General features: G+C 39.0%; 3 protein-coding genes and 1 long non-coding RNA gene across 4 annotated transcripts; 2 read left to right on the top strand and 2 right to left on the bottom strand.

Moving 5' to 3' along the window:
• Positions 1 to 1,117: 1,117 nt before the first annotated feature.
• Positions 1,118 to 3,088, bottom strand: LOC110680380 (general odorant-binding protein 67-like). The gene is made up of 4 exons (XM_021856192.1): positions 2,938 to 3,088; positions 2,705 to 2,878; positions 2,394 to 2,636; positions 1,118 to 1,243 (listed from the first exon to the last, which is right to left on the bottom strand). Exons 1-4 carry the CDS (start codon positions 2,989 to 2,991, stop codon positions 1,151 to 1,153), a joined length of 564 nt encoding a protein of 187 aa, XP_021711884.1. The 5' UTR covers positions 2,992 to 3,088; the 3' UTR covers positions 1,118 to 1,150.
• A 79-nt stretch (positions 3,089 to 3,167) lies between these two features.
• Positions 3,168 to 3,853, top strand: LOC110680381. The gene is made up of 3 exons (XM_021856193.1): positions 3,168 to 3,256; positions 3,314 to 3,490; positions 3,548 to 3,853. Exons 1-3 carry the CDS (start codon positions 3,218 to 3,220, stop codon positions 3,836 to 3,838), a joined length of 507 nt encoding a protein of 168 aa, XP_021711885.1. The 5' UTR covers positions 3,168 to 3,217; the 3' UTR covers positions 3,839 to 3,853.
• Positions 3,854 to 8,318: 4,465 nt separating this feature from the next.
• LOC110680378 (general odorant-binding protein 67-like) lies at positions 8,319 to 9,134 on the bottom strand. The gene is made up of 4 exons (XM_021856191.1): positions 9,108 to 9,134; positions 8,848 to 9,024; positions 8,519 to 8,785; positions 8,319 to 8,464 (listed from the first exon to the last, which is right to left on the bottom strand). The coding sequence occupies exons 1-4, from the start codon at positions 9,132 to 9,134 to the stop codon at positions 8,348 to 8,350; spliced, it is 588 nt and encodes a 195-aa protein (XP_021711883.1). The 3' UTR covers positions 8,319 to 8,347.
• Positions 9,135 to 9,858: 724 nt separating this feature from the next.
• On the top strand, positions 9,859 to 10,185 carry LOC110680379. Its single transcript, XR_002502852.1, has 2 exons — positions 9,859 to 9,943; positions 10,005 to 10,185. It is a non-coding gene; the product is annotated as an uncharacterized LOC110680379 (long non-coding RNA).
• The last annotated feature ends 13,498 nt before the right edge of the window (positions 10,186 to 23,683 follow it).

Genomic DNA, 23,683 nt, shown 5'->3' with positions numbered 1-23,683 from the left:
TTCTTAATTAACAATTTATTCAAAAACATATTTTGTCAAAAAATCCGGAATCCTCAAGTAATTGTTTTGAAATATCGTCTTAAAATCTTCTTCTTCTTCTTGGCATTAACGTTCTCACCTGGACAGAGACTTGTAGGGAATATTAAGACAACGATGTACTCTTTTCAATGGTTTATTCAATAATGGTCTTAGTTTCGTCAATTGTCATAGTCATAGCCTGCTTAATTATAGAATCATTCACCATAGCCTACTACAAGCCTGCTTCTCAGCTTAGTGTTCTTATGAGCACTTCACACAGTTATTAACTGATAGCTTTCTTTGCCAAAGTTGCCATTTCCGCATTGGTATATCGTGTGGCAGGTACGATTATACTCTATGCCCAGAAAGTCAAGGAAACTTCCATTACGAAAAGATCCTGGACCGACCGGGAATCGAACCCAGTCACCTTCAGCATGGCTTTGCTTTGAAGCCGCGGACTCTAACCACACGGCTAAGGAAGGCCCCTCGTCTTAAAATGTCTCCAATGAATTTCTCTTCATAAGTCAATACTTTTGCTAATTTGTTCACTAATTTTCCCAAGAATTCGTCAAAAAATTCTTATAGGATTTAAGGATGTTTTTTTTTAAGGAATTGCTACAGGATGGAAAACACTAAAACAATTCCTTTTTTGGTTTTGAAATTGTTTATTCTGCCTACGGAATTTCTCCAAGAATTCAGAAAATGCATAAAGAAGCTCTATTTAGGAATCCTAAACTTTACTTCAGGAACATCCCTCAGGATTCCTCTAAATATTTTTCTAGATTCTTTCAAAGACCTCATCAGAAAGTCGATTTCAGCAATGCTCATTGAGAAATTTCATTAGATATGTCAAAAAGACCTCCCAGTGATTTTTCTACATGTTCCCTATAGAAATCCTACACGAAAGCTTCCAAAATTTTCTTAAAAAAATAACTCAATATTTTTTCTGGATTTTATCAAGGATTTCTTCAGCTTTCTTTTTTGGGATTTTCAAACAAAACTGATGTAAATTTAAATTATATTGTAAATGTGTTCGGAATACAGTTTTCGAATATGTTCATCGTGTTTATTAATTTATTACTCTTTCAAACTGGTTTTGTGCTGGTGGTTAAAAGATTAAAATATCAAATATTCAATATAAACTGGAATAAGAACACCCTTCCACAATTTTGCCTTTCAGGTCGTCACATTCCACTTTGGTGGTCCAGTTTGAAGGCGGACAGCTCTGAAAACAAACGAAAGATTATTGAATCTAGTTCAAAAGTATCGATTTACAGTCAACTCCAAGATCAACTCTTATAAAAGTGAATTTAGATTCATAAAAACAGATGAAGACAATACAATATGTTTTCTGGATTGCTTTGATGGTTTCCTTGCAAAAGCTTATCAACTTCATAAAGCTAGGTATGCTGTTCAGCTCAAGAAAAGTAAAAAATTCTGCGGAAAGAAATGGTCAAGAAATTTTCTACAGTGAGCCCCATTCAAATTGACATTTCTTTTCAACTGCGTACTGCGATCAAAGAAAAATGCTTTTCTTAAGCATTTCCATGCATCTAGATAGGCGATTACTTTTCTGTTGAAGTGCATTCTTCCCATAACACCATTTTCACATGATACAGTAATGACCCGATTTTGTCAGCCCCAGATTTTGTCTATCACCACCACCCAGATTTTATCTACCCCCGATATTAGCACCTTTTTTAACCAAATTTTGTCTACCCCCGATTTTAGCATCCTTTTAGCCCGATTTTGTCAACCTCAAAATTGATATTTATTTTAATCAGAGTAAGCTCGTCTATACTGGCAATATTGTGTGCATAAAGTCAATTATGACCTTGGTCACGTCTATACAATCATATAAAGACCAAAATTTTGAAATCTGAAATTTTCAATAATTATTCATGAAACTGATCAATGTTACCTTGCATCACGGTATATAGAAAATTGAAGTAAAAACACAATGTTTATATTAAAACTAAGTCCTTAAGTTAAAATAAAACTTGAAATCAGTCGAAATTTTTTTGTTTTCCCCGATTTTAACTCTTTCTGATTTTGTCAACCCTAAACTCAGCATGGGGCTGACAAAATCGGGACATTACTGTATTGTCATTTAAAAAGACACGGACACCGTCTTCAGCCATTTAGCTGCACAGACTGTTACTTAACACTAGACTACGGGACAAGCATGCTCCAATGATACAGCCTAGAAACATTCCTGACGAAAAGTTTCAATGGCTGAAGCGGGAATCGAACCCACACCCCATGACACGATGCGCTCATTGCCTGACGACACTAACCGCTCGGCCATTTCTCGACTCCAAATGATAATAAATCTTTGAATCCAAATGTTTTTCGATCGCTGGTTAGATACATACCATGAAAAGCATTTTCTTAACACAATCGTTCATCTCCTGCGGGATAAAGCTACATCCAACGCTATTCTGCAGCGCCGGATTCTCTGTAACATTTCGATAACACCAGGACACTGTCTCATTCACCAAAGGCTCGAAATTCGGATATTGACCAACTGTCTGCGAGATGTGCTGAAGGGTGATATCCAAATCTAGGGTGCCATTTTGGAACGCTCCGATCGTTTTGTACATGCAATCAACGACACACTGACAAAAAAAAAAACATCACGATTAAGTAGGCCATTTCTCATAAAACAATATTACGAGACGCCTACTGATCCTTCCGCTCGTTTGACTCCAGGCTTTGCTGGCGCATGGTGAGGAAACTTATCGTCGCAATCGTCCACGATTGACTGATTGATGATTCCGGGCAGACGACAGCAGTTTCGAGCCAGAACCGTGTTATTGCGGCATAAACTCTCGTTCATCATTAGGACATCTGTTACGCTCTGGTTTAAAATTAGTCAAGGCATGTTGTTTGAATGATGAATTGATATAAACTTCTTACCAAAGCAAAGAGAACAATGCTCGAAAAACACAATGCTAACAATTTGTTTGCCATTGAGTGCTGCTAAACCTGTTTTGATTCTGAATGAACTCTGATTGGTTAATCCGAATCGCAATAAAATTTATAATTTTTCATTTAGAGCTGTTAATATTGATACTTATCAGCTATTTCATGGCGAAATTGGTTTAGCAACGAGTGCGCACGTCTACAAAAAAGAATGATTTAGCAAATTGCTTACTTAAAAGCACTGACAAAATGTCGCAGACCAGCGATAACTACGATGGATATTTTCATAATAGGACTCATGTTGGCTTCCTCGGTAAGATGTATTTCCATTAGTGATGATTGACAAAATTTACTTTGTATATTTTTTAAGGTTTTGGGCCAACCTCCGGCTGAAAACAAAACATGCTACCAAGGAAACCAAAAGACAGCGGCAGAATGCTGCCCTCTTCCTCGAATGATGGAAAAGTCCATTGCAGACATGTGCAACAGCAAGTATAAGGCCCTCAGTCCGAGAGTTCCACCAGGAGTACGGAAGACCGAAGGATCGGTAATAATAGCCAAATCATCAAATGTTCCTGTAATGATTCCTAATGTCTGATTTCAGTGCGTCACTCAATGCATCTTCACCACCATCGGCGGTTACAACGAAAAGAACAATACGCTTAACATCGAAGCAATCCGGAAAGCGATCCTTACAACGACTGCCAATGCGAAGGCTTTCTTGCCGTTGCTCAACAGCAGCATCGACCACTGTTATCCAATCATTTCGAAGGATCCCCAGTTTCTGGCAACCCCGGTATCGCCTATCCCAGAACGCGAAGGGTGCAGCTTCCTGCCGCCTGCTTTGATGAATTGCATCAAGATTGATCTGTTTCAGGTGAGCATACGGAAGTGATGCCGGTGTTTTGTGAGTACCTCAATTGTGTTGGTCTGTTTTAGAATTGTCCCAGAAAAAGTGGAACAATGCAACCGAATGTCAGCGTTTGAATGAGAAAATTACAACAGGATGTTCGTTTTCATCGATAGTCAGTGGTTAATATTAATGAGTGATAGATGGTACGCTGATAAACAATAAATGTGAAGTAGCATAAATAAAGTGCTGCGTGGTTAGGAAATGTACTGTATGTGTATTGTATGTTTAGTCATTTATCAAGAGACACCAACCTTATGAAACTTAAGCATACAAAAATATTCGAAAAGTTACTAGATATAAACTATGGCTGACCAAATTAAGATTTCTACTCTGTTACTGCATAAGGGCCTAACTGACATGAGCGATTTCTCTTCATCGATCCTCTCTTTCGCTAAATACTTCGCTAAATTAGAGACATCTGTAACAATTTGTTAATGAAGCAAGATATAGTGATTCTTTATCCTACAGCACGAAAATATAGCGTTACCGGTAGTTACGATATACTTCGTAGATTGGATACTAGCAATGTTAGTATTCCTTTATTTATAATCTCATCTAGACTGCTTTCAGAACAGCTGGGAAGTGAACCTTGATCCAATCATAAATAAGAATACCAAAAAAATGAACATTGCTATTCCCGGCCACGCTCATCTTTATCGTAACTTTGGATAACCGGCCCCTTTCTCCGAACAAATCAACTCCGACGCAACCACTGGCCGCTATCACATTAGCTGTACGCCCTATTCCACTGCTTTTGGGTGACCAACCACCGATGTTGACCCTCAACGTTTGAGTGCCCGGGCACTTGAACCTAGGAAGCAAGAATTATTCGGGTTCCCTTCATATGCTCGATGAAGTTTCCCTAGCAAATGCAATCCCGCCTGTTCGTCAGGATCTCCGGAGTATTCCCTCTGGTGGGGACTCGATGAATCGTTCCGCTGCTATAACTCCTCCGAATTTACCCAGCCATCACTCTGAGAACAGCAAAGATACATCGTCTTCATCAACCCACTCAAAAAACTCACCATCCGAGAACTGTGATTTCCGATCCCGGTTCCCTACACCAACTCTACCCGATCCCACCAAGTTCTGCCTCTAGTGGAGCATTAACGGTTTCTATCACAATCTGAGCAATCTAGAGGTTTTGACACACGTCAGTTTCCCTTGAGTTATTGCTCTGCAGGAGCGAAATCGTACGTCAACTACCGCTATGAACCGCTCCCCTCAGCGGAAAATACAGATGGACAATGAAGAAAAGCAGGAACGTGCGGCACACCCGTGGCCCTCGGCGTCCCTTCGAAATTAAGAAATCGACAGTGACTTACCCATTTTAGCTGTTCGATTAGTTGGTAGCTTTAGGCTAACGATCATTAACTGATACCTTCCTTGCGGCTCCCTCTCTGGAATCAAAGAGAAAAATCTTAAACATAATCAGGACTACTCCAGAGCCCCGACTGCTCCTTGGAGATTTCAATGCGCACCATCAAATCTGGGTGGCGATAGGACAGATCCACGCGGAACAGCTATCCTTGACGCCCTAGAAGGTTCGGACATGGTATCCTTAAATGACGGTTCACCCACCTTCTAAAACGGCCGTATCGCTTCGTCCATAGATTTATCAATGGCAAGTCGCTCCATAGCTTACAAGTTCCTATGGCAAGCTTGCGCCGACTTGCATGGTAGTGATCATTATTCGATTCAGATTTCTGCAGCGGTCACGGCCCGCCAATCACCAGACGCCTCAGGTGGTGTTACGATCGTGCGGACTGGGCAAATCTACCAGTCAAACATCAATCATATTCTCGAATTAGAAGATGAGCTGCTTCTTTAACCAGCTTTTCCAATGTTATTACAAAGGCAGCTGCCTCAGCCATCCCCAAAAGCAGCAGCAGACCAGAAGGAAAGCTCTTGCTGGTGGTCTGACGACACTTGCTCCATTGTCAAAGCACGCCGGAAAGCCCTGAGAGCACTTAAAAGGCTTTCCAACGACCATCCGGAGAAAGAAGATAAACTCAGGATTTACCGAACCGTCAACATAAAATTCGTTCCACCATAAGGACAGCCAAGCGGTTATCATGGGAAGAATTCTTGATTCCATGAATTCTTCCCAAACTTCGGCAGATTTATGGGGGAAAATTAACGCTCAAAGTGGTAAAAGGAAAATCACGCCAATTTCCCTGGACATCCAAGGGTCAACGATCACCGAGCTTTCTGCGGTTGCCGAAGCCCTGGGAAATTACTTCGGTAGGCTAGTCAGCATCGATGTATACGATCCAGTTTTCCGCCAAAGAATTGCTAACAACCAATCTAGTTTATCTAATTCGTGATTCGGAGGACCATGGCACCTCTCAGTTAAATTGCTCCTTCTCCATGCGAGAGCTCAACTTTGCCCTCGGGTCTAGTACTGGTAAACCGCCGGCCCCGACGGTATTGGCTATCCCCTCATAAAAAACCTCTCTCTCGGAGGTAAAGCGAAACTGTTTGAGCTAATCAATAGTATGTGGCACCAGCGCTCATTCCCGGACAAATGGAGAGAAAGTCTCGTCATCCCTATTTCCAAAACCAACGTGGCCTTTCCGGACACATCTAAATATCGTCCCATATCTCTAATGTGTTGCCTCTTGAAGATGGTCGAAAGAATTGTTAACCGAGCAGTTCAAAGCGGATGGTCGCCTCGGACATCGACATGCCTTCAGGCCGGGATACGGAACTGACTCTTACTTCGCCTCCCTTGGAGACCTCCTTCATGATGCGTGGACAAAAGGACAGCATGCAGACCTCGTTTCACTGGCAGTAACGGCAGTACACAAATGGCTTCTTCTGTTTATTTTTCCCTCTCCGCAGCTAAAAGCGTCCCGGCCATGTTTGTAACTCGCGACACAAACTAGTGAGTCCAGGAATCAAAATTGACGGGCAACCCATTCCAAACAGTAAAACTGTCAGGACTTTAAGAATTTGATTGACCGTAATCTGCAGTTTAAGGAGCATTTCAATGCTGTCAAAACGAACTGTCGTTCCCGTCTGAACATCATTAAAACGATATCTAAGCCACATAGATCCAACAATCGATCCACGCGCTTCAGGGTAGCACAAGCTCTCGTAGATAGCAGGCTACTTTACGTCTCGAGATCAGCTGTTTGAGTCAACGAAATCTGCATGAAATCCTCTCACCGATTTTCAACGGGTACGTCCGCACTATCTCCGGTTTACTTCCATCAACCCCTGCCGACGCAGCCTGTGCAGAAGCTAGTATCCTCCCATTCCGCCATCGAGTGCACGCAGACATCTGCCGCAAGGCGGCTACTTACGCTTCAGAAACAGCTGGAAACGATAGAGTCGCTCTCTTTGATCAAGCTGATCGTATCCTTCGTGAGATTGCCAATTCCAGTCTTCCCCCTGTGGCTAGAGTACACTGGCATGGAGCGAGCAGTTGGCAGGCTCCCCTCTAATCATAGACGAGCAGTTAAAAAAGACCTTCCGTAGTGGCGATGACTCTACGGTGCTTAGAGCGTCTGTACTGGAACTTCTGCTCACTAAATACCCGGAACACTTACACCGTTACACAGACGGCTCTCTTTCGCAGCGTGGAGTAGGTATCGGCATCTCTGGCGCTGATTTGACACTCTGTCAAAGTCTTCCAACTGAGTGTTCGGTTTTCTCTGCCGAAGTAGCGGCCATCTTTTATGCAGCCATCTCACCAGCGAGTGCTCCAATCCTCATCATCACCGATTCTGCCTGCGTCCTATCAGCCTTGCAGTCAGAACGGCCGTCCCACCCGTGGATACAGGGTATACGAGCCCATACTCCAGAGACAGTCACCTTTACCTGGGTACTTACTTTTGTCTTTGAACAACCCTCTGAAACTATATGTAAAATGACTGGAATGTAATAATTCCCTTACAGGCAAATCAAGTTCGTCATTCAAATTTCAGCCAATTCGGACTACTAGAAGCTGAGATGCAACACCCCAAACTTGGGCATTTTGTATGGAAAAACAGCATTTGGTTACTAACTTATGTCACTAACTTTGTTTCATTTCCTCAAAGCCTACTTTTGTCAAATGTTACAAATATGCAGTTATGGGCAGTATGCATCTTAGGGATAAAAATAAAAACTCCATTGCAAAGGTTGCGTGATATCCAATACAGCTCTAATAAATATAGGCCTTAATTGTTTTACTGGGTCCAGATAGGCGTAGCGGTAAGCGTGAAGCAATACCAAGTTGAAGGGGCGTGGGTTCAAATCCCACCGGTTGACGATCTTTCTGGTTGCACATTTTTCGACTTCCCAGGGCATTCTTACAAGCCACACGATAAACAAGTGCAAAAATGGATAAATGCGTGGCAAAAAAAGCTCTCAGTTATTAACTGTGGAAGTGCTCATAAGAACACTAAGACTGAAACTCTGTCCTAGCTGGAACGTAAGCCCAGAAAGAAGAAAAAGTTTTACCGACATGCGAAAAAGTTAATATATTTCTCTAAATCAAGCCTTTCACGACTTCAATCCTTTCTTTCCGATCATAATCGAGTAGTAGGAGCAGCCAACGTTTAATTTTTGCTTCAGTAGATCGCATCCGTCAGCTGCCGTCCAATTCGCTTTTGGGCAGTTCTGCAAATATTTTCTTATTAATTGTCACCATTCTATCATTATGGCACACTTTACCTCAAAAAGCTCACTTTTCACGCAATTCATGTACGCCTGTGGGATAAAGCTGCAGCCGGGTCTTCCCGGTTTAACGGGGATGGGTTTGAAGCTGTTTGCCGGATTGTCCATGACAAGCCTGTAGCAATCGGTCACGATACCGCCGAGCAACGGAGCAAAATTCCTATCGACACCGATCGTTTTCTTAAGCTGCTGGGCGATCTTGTCCTGCTGCAGCTTCCCGTCTTTGAACATACCGGTCACGTTGAAAAGGCACTCGATGACGCACTGTAAATAATGGAGATGTTTTATTTCAGTTCTAATTAGCTAAATAGCAATGAATCGTCTACAGATCCTTCATAAGCCTGAACCTCCGGAGGAAGACGTGGACTCAACGGTTTAAACTCTTCATCACATTTGGTGTTGATCTCTCGAGCAACAAATCGGGGTAGCTCACAGCAACCGTTGGCATCCACTCTGTTGCCTTGGAAACATGCTTTATCGTCTGGCGGAGGCTGGGAGTTGATCTGGAAAAAATGAACTAATGAATGAGTTTTAGGAGAATAGAAAATTTTCAATTGAAATATTACAGCTGATATTATGAAAACACAAATAAGGGGATAAGTAATCTGACCATCGCGAATTCGGTCACAATAAATGAACAGTAAAAAGAAGACACTCGCTGCTTTTATTACAAACTCAATATACCGTGAATGTGGAAAGTTTAGAATGATTTGCAAATTCATTCAATTTCGATGATAATCGTCGCCTACCAAAGTCAAAACTTTTAGAGTAGAATTTGGGATACAATAATTGAACATTCAAGCATTCTAGTCGCAATGATAGAGAGCAGACTTTCTCTCTGTTTCGTTTTCCTATCAATGGTAAATACGCACAATGCTATACCTTCGTATAAGATTTATTCCAAATTTAACCACACAGGTTGTAGCCCAACTTCCCCAAGAGGACATTTCTTGTTACATGGGAAATGTGAAGATCGCTCGGGAGTGTTGCCTCATGCCACGCTTCATAGATAAGACCATTGACGATGCGTGTACTGCGGAACATAAGAACCCTGGGCCACGTGTGCCACCGTGGACTACCAAAACTGAAGGATCCGTAGGTATCATGAACAATCCTGTCAGAATTGGTCTAAATGTTCGTTATCGCTTAACAGTGCGTCGTGGAATGTGTTCTAACGCGAATCAAATCTTTTGCTGACGACACCATTGATAAGGAAGCCACAAAAATGTCTTTTATCAAATCGATTGGCATCAAAACGTTTTTGGAGCAGTGACCAATCGCTCAGTTGATCTTTGCCATAAGAGGATTCTGAACAATACTGCTCTTCAACTTGCTAAGCCAGTTTCTCACGAATCCAATCGAACGGGCTGTAGTTTTGTACCTACTGTCTTTTTGGACTGTTTCAAGGAAAATGTTTTCATGGTAAGTAGTGCATTTCAAGAGGCAAAATATTGAAATTTATGCTACATCACATATATTCTAGAACTGCCCAAAACAAAAATGGATTAACGTTCCCGAGTGTAATGCCCTTAGATCGAAAATCTCTTCCGGATGTACCTTCAATGCTATCAAGGGCTATTCAAACAGTACACATTTTTGATTGGAATTGCATACCTATGCAGAAAAATGCTGAGGAATAAACTCTCAAATTAATCCGCTCCATATATGTGTTGTGTACGAAATTTAATATGAATGACATACAATTATTATCTGAATTGTTAGAAACTATGGCGGTCATAAGCGATCGGAGTTACTCCCAAATTGGGAGTCCCAATTCACCTTATCATCGCCACCTAACAGGAAAAAAACGAACAACATCTTCCACATGTTCTGGACCATATGAACAACTTCCCAGTAAACCAGAGATCATACAAAGATATTAATTTCAAATTACCGTCGTGCTCCTTTGGTCCATAAGGTGACTTTAGGCAAAGATTTTTACAGCAAGCTAAAACCCGAATAATAAAAACAATGTAGCATGTTGCAAGAATACGTTATAAATAGCCACTGAATGGTCATGGGTTGGTTTTTTGACACCCACATTAGCCATGAGATGCATCAAAAGGGCGGTCAAAGTCACCCCCTAGGCCCAATGTCACCCCGCACGGCGGTATTTAAGTGTGCAGATAACGTTAGAATTGGATACAATGCAAAATTGATTGAGATTGTTAATGGAGTCAAAAATAAAATCTGATCTGAATTTGCATCTTATCAAACTTCAATTTCATTTGGCAAAATATGTAACTTCAAGTTGCCATCTCCTTAATATTTTGATTTTACTTTGTTTGATTATATTATAATCCTTAATATGAAAACTTAGTAAAAACTAAATCACACAGGGTAAGATCACTTATCGCCGGATGCATCTCAAAACCAGCCATAAATCGAAAAAAAAAATCATGCAAAAATTAACGAACATCAAAGTTTACAGCAACAAATTGGTATCCCTTTGTACAAGCATTTCTGTTCAATGTCTTCAATAATTACTTAACTTTGAGATGAATACACTTACAGTGCTGTAACAGTTACATACGTTCAATCTATGAGAATATAAAACACACAGGAAAAGACCGTAACCGTTTCACTAACTAATTATAAGAACTCTAATTGTATTAATTTTAAAACTAATGGTAAGAAATTTTCGACTTGTATCACAATTTTCTATTCATGTTTGTTTGTAAAAAATAAGTCATATAAACTGCAATACACAGTCATACATAAAGTTGTATTAAACGCCGAAACAACTTGTCTCAAGTTGTATTGTCCATGATGAATTGTCTAAAATGTATGCATAAGACCTCCACATATGTACAAATAGAGGGAATTCATGGATTTTAAGAAAAATAAGTTTATTAATTGTTAAAGTATCATTATCAAATACGGAACAAATGGACGTTTGGCATAGCAAGTGAGCCAGTTTGATAGAAGTTTTGAAGCAGAAAAATTTACTCGAGATGAATTCCTAAAATTGCAACCATCACTGAAGTTTTGTGATGTTTTAAGTTTTAGAAAATACGTGACAGTGGGAAAGGAAGTCTAGAAATATTAAAAGTTGACGTCATTTGTGACCCTTCTCATGTAATATTTAGTATGCAACTAAATTGTTCGCAATAGATGACTGCAACAATGAGTATCACTCGATTGAGTCATGTCCAAATATATATATATATACACAGTTAAAAATAATGAAGATTACACATCATGTAGACTTCATTTATGCGATGTAAACATGACGTCATGTAAATTTCCGTTTGAAATCATGTTAAAATGTGTTATATGTCATGTAATCACCCAGGATCCGGCTAGATTACATGACATATAATTGAAGTTTACATGACATATCATGTAAATATCCATGATATTCCACGCTCCAATTATGTGCATTATATGTCTCAGAAATTTACACGTTTTGTTCGAACTGTGTATATATAAAACAAGCTTAGATATATAGTAAGCAAGCAGCATTGACACATTTGTGATTATCGTTTTGCGTTATATACGAAAAACCTGGAGCCATCTTTAGCCGAGTGCACAATGGTCGGGTTCCATATAAAGGGGCGGCCAAAACTACCAAAAACTTTTTGAGATTTTTATGATTTATTTTATTTTAAAATTTACGTCATGTGTTATATTATTATGATCCTCAATTGAAATTGAACCAAAATTTAAATTTATATGACTTATATGACGGCAAACTGGCTGAAGTCAAAAAAATGAAAACTGTGACAATAAAATAAAGCACAAAATTTATAATTTCGGAATGCAATATTTCCCCAAAGTTACCCACTATCTAAAAGCTTATGGTTCAACACTTGTATCGACCATGAGGATGGAAAAAAAATATTTGGTTGAAGTTTTAATACTATTCAATATTACACTTTAGTAATTTTGATGATTTGAATATGAAAAACAACTCTTGTCGCGTCATGTCACCGCCGTTTCGAATATTGCACATCAAAAAACATCCTTAGATCTTACAAAAAACCTTTAAATTTTTAGCAGAAATTTGCTGATTTGCAAGTTAGAGCCATTTGAATAATTCAATATTTTACATATATTTTGACGATATTTTCATACAAAGTTTATTTAAAATATATTTAACCACTATTCATACACATTAGGGTGCGGCTTATTTTTCAAAAGTTCTCAAAACCAAAAATTCGTGTGCTCTACTGAGTTCAAATCACATTAAAAGAGAAACCTCAAAATCTGAGCCAAAAATATTAACATTTAGAGGTGGCGCAAGCGTCTTGAAGGTGAATTTTCAGGTTATAAATAATGACCTTCAGTGAAGTACACATAAATTTGTTATTTTTCAACCGATTTTAAAACTTTTAGCATCAATACCTTCAAAATTAAATTTGTAAAAACTTTGTTAAACACCAAATTTGTCTAAAATCAAAACAAGTTTTAGTTAAAAGTAATTTATTCCAAATTTTTCCTCATTTTACTAAAATTTTCAACTTTGTTTGACCATAACTTCATAATTACTCAACCGATTTCAAATCTTTTTACATGCTTTTAAAGCTAATTTGATTGTTTTCAAACCTTTCATATATCACATCTCACTAAAAAAATGTCTTGACCAAGTTATTCAGCAAAAACAGCACAAAAACATTATTTTTTACGAAAAATGCCAGTTTTGTCAAATCTTTGGCAGTAAAATATTGTCTCTTAAGCTGAAACTGATTTTTCTCATTTTTTAAACCTTTGGGAAGGACTTTGCAACAATTTTTAAATAATTTTGAAACAAATTATGTTTGCATATGTTTAAAATATATGCACTATTCAACTCGTAATTTAGACAAGATGCTTTGGATGTTTAAGTTTTATAGAAAAAATGCTATTTTCGGCAAAAATAACTTAAATAATCCAAAGACATTTGATTTTTTCATTGAAAAATCATGTTTTGGGTAATTTTTGTTGAATACCTAAGTCAAAAATATTTTTAGAAAAAAACGTTGTACGTACAGTTTGAAAACAAATAAATTTGCTTCAAAAGTATGTTAAAAGATTTGGAATCGATTGAGTTTTAATGAAGTTATGGTCAAACAAAAATGATTTTTTTTTAGCAAAATGAGGAAAAATTTGGATAAAAGTATTTTTAACCAAGACATGTTTTGATTTTAGACAAATTTGATGTTCTACAAAATTTTGATAAATTTAATTTGAAAGAAAATGATGCTAAAAGTTTTGAAATCGGTTAAAAAATAAGAAAGTTATGTTTACTTAGCTGCAGGTCATTTTTATAACTTGAAAATTCACCTTCAACACGCTTGCGCCACCTCTAAATGTTAATATTTTTGGCTCAGATTTTGAGGTTTCTCTTTTGATGTGATTTGAATTCAGTAGAGTACACGAATTTTTGGTTTTGAGAACTTTTGAAATATAAGCCGCACCCTAATACACATTTTGATCAAACTCGATCAAATATAAACAAAACTTGTACTTTCAGCCCAGTTTGATAACAATTTTAATTTAAAAAAAATCTTTTTTTTTTTCAGTAACGTAATTTGTGAATAACCCCTTGTGAAACAACAAAAACGCCAAATAACATATTCAGAGTACATATTTCATCGATTAAGGCGATAAAAATAGTTTTGGCCAAACTTCACTTTTTTCCGACCATTGTGGAGTGGTTAGGGTCCGCGGTTAGATTCCCGGTCGGTCCAGGATCTTTTTGTAATGGAAATTTCCTTGACTTCCCTGAGCATAAAGTATCATCATATCTGCCACACGATATACGAATGCAAAAATGGCAACTTGTCAAAGAAAGCTCTAAGTTAATAATTTTGGAAGTGCTCGTAAGAACACTAAGCTGAGAAGCAGGCTCTGTCCCAGTGAGGACATAATGCCAAGAAGAAAAAGAAGAATAAAAAAGCTGCACTAGGTAAAACAACATGCTGGGAGTGATTCTGTCGCTTACACACTTAATTTAGAATGCCGAGTCTCGGCTAATTTTACCCGAGATCCGCACAGCCGAGAAGTCGGCAAACAAATTTTCTAGGATCTCAGTAAATAAAAGCCGAGTATCAGTTAATCGTGCTTCGTTGCTAAGCAACCGGGAAAACTGTTAGCTGAGTCTCGATTAAATTCGGGAAACCGAGATTCGCACAGCCGTGATCGTGAAAAAAAATCTAAGTGTGTAGAAGACGATGATTTCAATATTGATGGCCGGAGGTATTTCTAATTTCACCTCGTTGCCCTTCTTCATGTCAAAATGGAGCTGAAACCGGAACTAACAGTGGACAGCTGAACGAGAAGGGTGCCAAATCTTTTTCCTTATGCAAATCACCAAATCGAACTGCTTGTCGTCCAGAGGGCTGGATCTAGACGGCAGATGGAAGGCAGTGAAGATGAACAAACTGTGCTTTCGTTGTCTCACGTCACATGCTCGGTGGCCCTGAAGTAATACCATGAGGTAGTTCCAGGAGGACATCGGACTTGTAGCCCAAGCCAAAGAAAAGTGGCATGGTACAGAGTTGCTTTCCCCTTTTTTCTCAGTTACCGTACTCGAGACGTGCATCCGCAGTAGACCGTTGAGCGCTCAACGAGTGTTACCGACGATCCATCGTCTACGAATGCGAAGGTCCTTTCGCCCCAAAAAGGTCACTGGCATGATGCGGAAGAGCGTTCGCTGAAGCTCTTGGTGCCAGCGGAGAAGTTGAGACTTTGAACATCTAGATTTCCTAGGCTGGGGTTAACAAGCGGTACAAGTTGTAAGAGGTTGTAGCACGTAAAATACGGCTAAAGGTTTCCGTCTGCTGTTTCGTTCCCTGGCTCAAGAAACAGACGGCTTTAGCGCCACCTCCGAAGAGGACCATCTGTCGAGTTATGTTTGCCCGGAAAGAAACCCAATTTCAGGGCGGGTTTGTTTTATAAGAGTCCAAATAGCAACTTAGGAAACGATACAGAAAACTCAAAAGGTATAGTGGATCGAGATTTCTCAGTTATAGAAGTCGCCTTAAGCGATTCTCAAAAGATAGTTGATGCTGACCGTCGTTCTACCGACACAAAAAGACACCACTCACGAGTATCATCACTGGAAGAACTCACTAATTCAAATTTCCCTGTTCGCTTCAAACACGTGAGTGGAGAGATTGATATCCCAGGCTGTCTATCCTGGCGTACAAAAAACAGAAAAAGAAACAGGTAGAACGACGCGAAACGTGAGAAATCTAGTAGACCCAAAAAACTGTTACAGGGAAAGCACTAACATATTACAAAAATACATAATTTGGTTGAAAACAGCAAAAACATCTAGAAGTTTGTTCAAATTTGATAACCTAGGTTTTTATTCATGACGTGTTCCTTTCTTCTACTTCTTCATACTTCCTAGCTTTCCCTAATGTGTGTGCGGATTCTCTAAACTACTTCTATCGATGTTCAACGATCACTTTCATGTTTCCGAGCTCGGTTAGTTGATCGCTAGATTCAGATTCTGGATAAAAAGCCGTCGAACGGCTGTTCGACGCATTTAGCAAAAAAATTCTCTACACAACAAAAAGTTCACAATTACCTTTTTTATTCACAAACGCACACACAAACTAGCTTGACCGCACTAACCTTTTGAACTTAGGCTAACTTTACTACCCTACAGAAAAGAACAAAAAGAAACATTATTATAAATCTAAAAGACTTCTCACATTTTAAACTATTACCAAATTAAACACACCGCGACACTTAACAATTATTCACGCACTCTCGCCTCTTCCACGGTCCAGGTCAAAATGGACGAGTAGAAGTTCTGAAAGTCCTCAGATAAGGTGTGATTTTACATCTTCGTGGACGGAAGTACGTAACATTACGGAAGTAATTTCACGACCTTTTCAAACGACGATCCCCATCAACTACGAATGAGAACCGATTGAAGCGCTATCTCTTTCGCTACCATTCCATCTGAATGACCTGTATCGTTCCGTCTATTTTTGGACTCCGATCTATTTATAACAATCGTAAACGTTCGGGCTTGAAATTTGAACCTTAGGTTTATTCGTGTTTCGTGGTGTAGTGTGCGACAGGGACTTTTATTTGATACTAGTTGTGAGGTGTACACAGAGCTGAACACGTTTAATGTCCTTCCCCTTACATGCAACACTAGCAGAACCATACATTGCAAATGTATGCGTGTGCTGCGTTCGGAGTGTGGCTGTGTTTGCCATGACGGTGAGTGCATGGACCAACTAAATGGAAAAAGAATCATCGAAATCCGTTGCCCCATTCGTGAGCCATTTCGTGACATACAAACACCATTCTATTTTTATTTATATAGATAGATAGTATTGGTAGAAGGCGACTTGTATGCAAGTTTTGTATGCGGTTTTGGAAAGATGCATTTCATTTTGAACTGTGATATTGAATATCGCATATATTTAAGTGAACTATTGAATTTGTTAATTTTGACAATGAACTTACGTATTGTCAGCAGCCTAAGCAGTTGAACTTTGAAGAAGGCAATTATACAGAACAATGAAGCACAACAATTAGCAGGAGACACCTGTACTATACTTGAGCACTTTTTATTTAATAATTATTATGCACAAAACACATTATTTTGTTCTCTAAATCATCTATTTTTCCTCACCAAAGTCACGAGGCACGTGTTCTTTCATCGGCAACGCAATTACTATTGTCGGCAGCTAAATTGTTCTCTTCGGCAATCTAAAACTGTACAAAAACTAGGTTATGTATTGGTAACTCTTCGTGTTTGTTGACAATGCCTGAATTTAAACGTCACTCATTATGTTCTACTCGTTGAAAGGGCCAATGCAGAAAAATACAGACTACACTGAAAACAGCATGGCAGTTATAAATAGAATAGCTGAGAGCCATATTGAATACACAACGCCACTAAATTTGTGCAGAGTAAGGCGCCGTCCACAAATTCCGTAACGCTCTAGGGGGAGAGGGAGTAGGCTCAAACACAATTTTTTTTTTTCATACAGACCGTTGCGGAGGGGGAATGGTCGAACACGATTATCTTGATTTGTTCTTATTGCGTATCAATTCTACACGCGGCGATCTGTAGGCGGATTCCGGCGCGTATTTTCTTCGAAGAAAAGGCATTTTTATTTATCGCCGGAATTCACCAACTGGACTATAGAAATTAATACATTTTGCCTTAGGCGGCATCCACAAATTACGTAACGCTCTAAGGGGAGGGGAGGATTAGGCTCAAGCGTTACGACTCATACAAAAATTCGAAATTTTCCATACTAAAAGCGTTACGGAGGGAGGGGGGAGTTGGTCAAAAAATTTCAATTTTAGCGTTACGTAATAAATGGATGCTGCCTTAAGAAAGATGGAACGATTATTGCTATACTGAAGCTTTATGTAAGATGCCGTCCTCCGGCTTTGTAAAATCATTGAAAACCCATGCAATATGGGATTTTCGGAACGGGCACGATGAGAGGATGACGAACATCGATATCCGACGCCATTTTACAATCCAAGATGGCGGCCTCTGGTCAAGGAAAATTGTTCAAAACCCCATGCAATATGGGTATTTTCGGAACAGGCGTGACGAGGGGATGACGAAAATCAATGTCCGACGCCATTTTGAAATCCAAGATGGCGGCCTCCGGATTGGTAAAATCATTGAAAACCTATGCAATATGGGCATTTTCTGAACGGGCGCGACGAGGAGATGACGGAAATCGCCATTTTGAAATCGAAGATGGCGGCCTCTGGTTTGGTAAAATCATTGTAACATCATCACTTGTAACGTAGGTATTAACCCGTATAGGCCTGAGTGAAAGCAAAAATTCTAAAACCCTCACCGCTCAGCGAATTTTTAATGGATTCAAATGATTTTTTGTCAGTTTACTGGCACATATATCTAGTTTCTAGAAGAGGACAGAGGAACGCGGAAATGTTCTTGTGGCCGGAGTGTTTCCGGTGAATCACTGGGTCAGGTCGGGTGGGAAGGATACTGTGCGTTTGTGCCCCTGAAGGTAGGCAAATTTTAAGTCACAGATTATTTCCGGAATCGGATATAATGTCCGTTCCGAAAATACCCATATTGCATGGGTTTTCAATGATTTTACCAAACCGGAGCCCGCCATCTTAGATTTCAAAAAGGCGTCGCACATCGATTCGTCATCCCCTCATCGCGCCCGTTCCAAAAATACCCAATTGCATGGGTTTTCAACGATTTTCCTTAAATGGAGGCCGCCATCTTGGATTTCAAAATGACGTCGGACATCGATTTCCGTCATCCCCTCGTCGCGCCCGTTCCGAAAATACCCATATTGCATGGGTTTTCAACAATTTTCCTTAAATGGAGGCTGCCATCTTGGATTTCAAAATGACAACGCACATCGATTTTCGTCATCCCCTTGTCGCGCCCGTTCCAAAAATACCCATATTGCATTGGTTTTCAATGATTTTTTTTAACCGGATGCCGCCATCTTGGATTTTAAAATGGCGTTGGGCATCGATTTCCGTCATCCCCTCATCGCGCCCGTTCCAAAAATACCCATATTGCATGGGTTTTCAACGATTTTCCTTAACCGGTGGCCGCCATCTAGGATTTCAAAATGGCGTCGGACATCTATTTTCGTCATCCCCTCATCGTGCCCGTTCCGAAAATACCCATATTGCATTGGTTTTCAATGATTTTACCAAACCGGAGGCCGCCATCTTAGATTTCAAAATGGCGTCGGACATCGATTTCCATTATTCCCTCGTCGTGCCCGTTCCGAAAATATCTATGAGAACATAGGGGAACTTACGTATTCTCGACAATCTAAGCAGCTGGACTTTGAAAAAGGCAATTATACACAACCATTGAGCACAGGAATTAGCAGGAGACACCTGAAATACACTTGAGCACTCTTTATTTATTGGTTATTATACACATAACACTATTTTATTCTCTAAATCATCTGTTTTTCCTCGGCAAAGTCACGAGGCACTTGTTCTATTATCGGCAATGCAATTACTATTGTCGGCAACAAAAATGTTCACTTCGGCAATCCAAAACTGTGCAAAAACTAGCTTATGTATTGGTTACTTTTCGCATGTGTTGACAATGACTGAAATTGAACGTCACTCATTATGTTCTACTCGCTGAAAGGGCCAATGCATAAAAATACAGACTACACTGAAAACAGCGTTGCAGTTATAAATACAGTAACAAAGAATCAAATTGAATGCACAACGCTGTAGCGGGGTGGGAAGTAAGCTCAAATGTTGCGGCTCATACATTTTTTTTCATACAAAGGCCGTTACGGAGGGGAAGGGGGTCGAAAATTGAACAGTTTAGCGTTACGTCATAAATGGACGCAGCCTAATTTCGTTTTCATTTAAATATTTCATCGAATATTTTTTGTATCACGTCTTACTGTGGCAGCATTTCGGCTGTGAAAATTGACATGCCATGGTTGTAAACTTGCAGCAGGTGCGATTCTAACCAAGAACCAACCAACCAACCAAAAACGTGCAGCGTGACGTCATTGTTAATTGGTTCATAATATTGTGCTATGCAAGGAAATTCTACGGAACACAATTATTGGATAATTTGTATTTCTGAATAGCGTTTGAATTGCGCGTAATATTGTCTGCGCGTAACTGTCACCGCTGGATGTTGATTTAAAATGAGCGCCGGAATATTATCCCTTTTATTCGCTCCTGATCCACACCATCCGTCCGCATTGAAACAACACGCATGACTTTTGTCGTTACGAAAGGAAGAAATCACAAAAGAGAAAAAGATGGACACACCGTCCTCTGGTTATTGCCGACGACTGTAACTCACCACTTGCTAAACACTGGTTTCACTTCTTTCGTACTATGGACCGATGCACGAGTTCACTAATTTGACGTTTAAGCGGTGCCGAATTCACTAGTTGCCATGGTCACGTAAATAACACGGCACCGCTCAAACGTCAAATAGTGAACTCGTGCATCGGTCCATATGCCATCAGGATCACTAGTTCATTTTTCACAAATTTGTTCGAGATGGATAAGAATGACGTCATCAAGTAGCTGTCAGTTTTCGGAATATATCACCTTCTCAATATAGTAACCGTGGTAATCTTTGAAATTATCTACAACTACAGTCGAAATTCGTTCGTTGCATTATTTTTAAGTGGGCTATGTTTCAATTGGGCTCCCGTTAGTTGGGCTATAGCCCACCTAAAACGAAGGCAAACTTCTTTTTCTGACATAAGACGCAATTTATCAATGTTTATAGCTTCGTTTGTTTGTTTTATGTTATTTAACAACTCGAAACTCAGCCCGATTAGTCAAAGTCTTGCACTTAGTGGGCTACAGGTTTAGCGCAACAAATGAAGGTTGACTGTACCATCAAAATATTAGATTCATAGAACTAGTAGTTTATTTTTAATAAATCATCGAAAAAAAGCTTGAAAAAGGCCTTTTTAAATTGTCAGTTTTAAGGCTTCACAGATAATCTCGCTTTTAGGTGGACGAATACTATTTATAAATCTCACATTCCTGTCCATCATATCATCCATCATATTGGAAAGCTCTAGAAAACATGAAAGGAACACGACTCTCTTGATTTGTTCTTATTGCGTATCTATTCTACACGCAGCGAACTGCACTATATAAATTCATATATATTGCCTTAAGAATGATGAAACGATTATTGCAATACGAAAGCTGTATGTATCGTTTTAGCATCACCCTACATTAAGGCGTCGATAGAAAAGGGGAGTGCGCACGAGCCTATTGATCGCAAGGTTCTTGGTTCGATTCCACGATGCCGCGAAAACTATTGTTGTTTTCAAATTTCGGTTCTATAACGTAAACTTATGAATTTCGATCCGATGTCTTGTGGCGAATTTTCATAAGGGGTTCCTATGTTATCGATAGTTCACTTTCCTGAGTGTTGTTTGTTTGGCCAAATGTCTTCCCCTCGAAGGGGTGAGTTTGGGCCAATTTTCGTACGTTTCCTATTTAGAGGAAAATAATCAAATTTCAATTATTTGTTCAGCATTGGCAAAATATTCTCTTATTTAGCCGAACATATCATGCAAATTGCGAAAGTGTTTAGAAATAAATGAGGACTTACACATTTTTGGCCAAATCTCACCCCCAACGACGGTACTTGCGCAGTTGTTTTTAAATTTCTTTAAGGCTCAAGAATCCATCATTCAATCATCAGCAATCATCAAAAATTGGAAACCAGTTTTTCGTTCAAATTTCAATCAATCCTTATGAAAATCCATCATCATATTTCAGATAGCAAGTACAAAGCAATGATAGATTTTCTTGAGCATTGCTTCAGTTTTGAGCAAAAAAACTGGTTTTGAAAATTTGTAGAACGATGATGGTTATTTTCCTCTTAAATGCAAAAGGTAAATAATTTCACCGTGAATTGAACTATTCGCTGAATGGCTCGATATGGTTGTGGTCTGTTAGGTTGCTGCTCTTGAATGCTCTATCACCATGTTATTCCCGAGAGAGTGAATGGTAACATAAAAAAATCGGTTGCGATGTTTCACGATTTTTTGTTTATTTATGATTAGCACTCTCCGAATATTGTTCGATCGGCTTATTTGGATCAAAATCCAAACTTTACAATTAAAATTTATTTGCGTTCATATTATTCTCAGTGTATGAGACAATCAGAATAGACCCTTTGCAAATCAATTCACTTATGACTTGACGCATAAACATCATCCTCTGATTCGCGACTACGAAGCTGCTGATGTTTTCTTCGGTTTTCTGTGAGAAAAACCAAGAGAGATGTTTTTTGCTTTTTTTCACGTAAACGATGACAGTTCCTTACGAGGTTTTCCGTTGGTGCGAGTGCTTTGTGAAATCTCTTTTTGCTTCGTAGTCGCGAATTGCCTGTAGAACAACAGGAGTGTTGCCAAAATAGTTAACCTATTAAAAGACGTATGTTTTATATGTTTCTCAGTATATTGATGTTTATGCGCTACAATACGCAGATAAGGAAAGCATTGAAAGGCTCAATTATTACCAATGCATGCTTTGTTGCCTAATTCCAATGAATCAATGAGTTGTGTTTGACTTTTTCTATGAATTTAAATTGTGAATAATAAATACACCGCAATTGAATATGGTTTCCTGGCAACCTTGTCCAGTAATAAAAAGTGATTGCCGAGGAAATCAAAGTGCATTAATTTTAATTTGTGATTTGAAGCATTGAAATTAAGTATTTTTGAGTGCTTTATATACCAATCGAAAGTTCAATAGTGCATAAGTGAGTTTTTGTGAAATTATTGGAATTGGAGCGGAGAATTGGACCGTTTAAAGTGGTGAGTTTTTCTTAAGCAGTTCTTGTGTTGTTTTATTCGGCAGCTCACGAATGACGATAATTTCGTATGCATTTATTTCATTTAATGATTAAACCCATGTTATATAATATTTTTGTGAAAGATGAGATTCACAAGGAAGATTATAGTTCAAGGAATATGTTGAGTACATTGAAGTTAACTCTTGTTCCGTAGATAAATGTTGACAAGGACGATAAGTTAGTGCTGCCGAAAATACCCTCAGGGTGCCGAAGCCATCATTTACCCTACCTTGAGTTATTTACATTAGCTTTTCCCCATTTATGCGCAAGATTTTGGTTTCGGTTTTTGTATCAATGATAGGATAGATAGGGATTGCTATAGAATTTTGCAGATAGTATATTTTTCTCCAAAGATAGATGATAAAGATATGCTTGATCCATCAGTGATGAAAAAATGCTGATAGTATCTCCATCCGTCTATCAATTGATACAGGTAATATAGTCTATCTTCTATCAATCTTTTTTCAAGAAGTGATAGAATCCCTATCACTACCCATAGTATCAAAAGATAGACGTGATAATGTAAATGAGAGGGATAAATTTGAAGCCTGTCCAGGTTGCCGTGAATTTTTGTTTTGTTTTCAAATTTGGTTTTATAACATAAATGTATTAATTTCAATCCTTTTTCTTGTGGCAAATTTTCATACGGGTTTCCTATGTTTATCGATAGTTCAATTTCCTGAGTGTAGTTTGTTTGGACCAATGTCACCCCCTCGAAGGGGTGAATTTAGGCCAATTTCACGTCTCCAATTTAAAGGAAAAAAGGTAAATAATTTCACCGTGAATTGAACTGACATGCTGAATGGCTCGATATGGTTGAGGTTGAACGCTCTATCATCTACACTGTAAACTCGGCATTACCCTATAAAGAA

Source organism: Aedes aegypti, unplaced genomic scaffold, assembly GCF_002204515.2.
Source record: "Aedes aegypti strain LVP_AGWG unplaced genomic scaffold, AaegL5.0 Primary Assembly AGWG_AaegL5_hic_scaff_1264_PBJ_arrow, whole genome shotgun sequence".
Classification (NCBI taxonomy): Eukaryota; Metazoa; Arthropoda; class Insecta; order Diptera; family Culicidae; genus Aedes; species Aedes aegypti.
Note: the sequence above shows the minus strand (reverse complement) of the source record. Positions and strands in the feature narration are given on the sequence as shown.

Bases quoted from the DNA above. Each gene is read 5' to 3' on its own strand.
- LOC110680381 (XM_021856193.1), top strand. From the start codon at position 3,218: ATGGATATTTTCATAATAGGACTCATGTTGGCTTCCTCG. The intron at 3,257-3,313 runs GTAAGATGTATT...ATATTTTTTAAG, and splicing joins GACTCATGTTGGCTTCCTCG to GTTTTGGGCCAACCTCCGGC. The intron at 3,491-3,547 runs GTAATAATAGCC...GTCTGATTTCAG, and splicing joins TACGGAAGACCGAAGGATCG to TGCGTCACTCAATGCATCTT.
- LOC110680378 (XM_021856191.1), bottom strand. From the start codon at position 9,134: ATGGTCAGATTACTTATCCCCTTATTT. The intron at 9,025-9,107 runs GTGTTTTCATAA...CATTTTTTCCAG, and splicing joins GATTACTTATCCCCTTATTT to ATCAACTCCCAGCCTCCGCC. The intron at 8,786-8,847 runs GTAGACGATTCA...CATTATTTACAG, and splicing joins TTCAGGCTTATGAAGGATCT to TGCGTCATCGAGTGCCTTTT.
- LOC110680380 (XM_021856192.1), bottom strand. From the start codon at position 2,991: ATGGCAAACAAATTGTTAGCATTGTGTTTTTCGAGCATTGTTCTCTTT. The intron at 2,879-2,937 runs GTAAGAAGTTTA...ATTTTAAACCAG, and splicing joins GCATTGTTCTCTTTGCTTTG to AGCGTAACAGATGTCCTAAT. The intron at 2,637-2,704 runs GTAGGCGTCTCG...TTTTTTTGTCAG, and splicing joins TCAAACGAGCGGAAGGATCA to TGTGTCGTTGATTGCATGTA.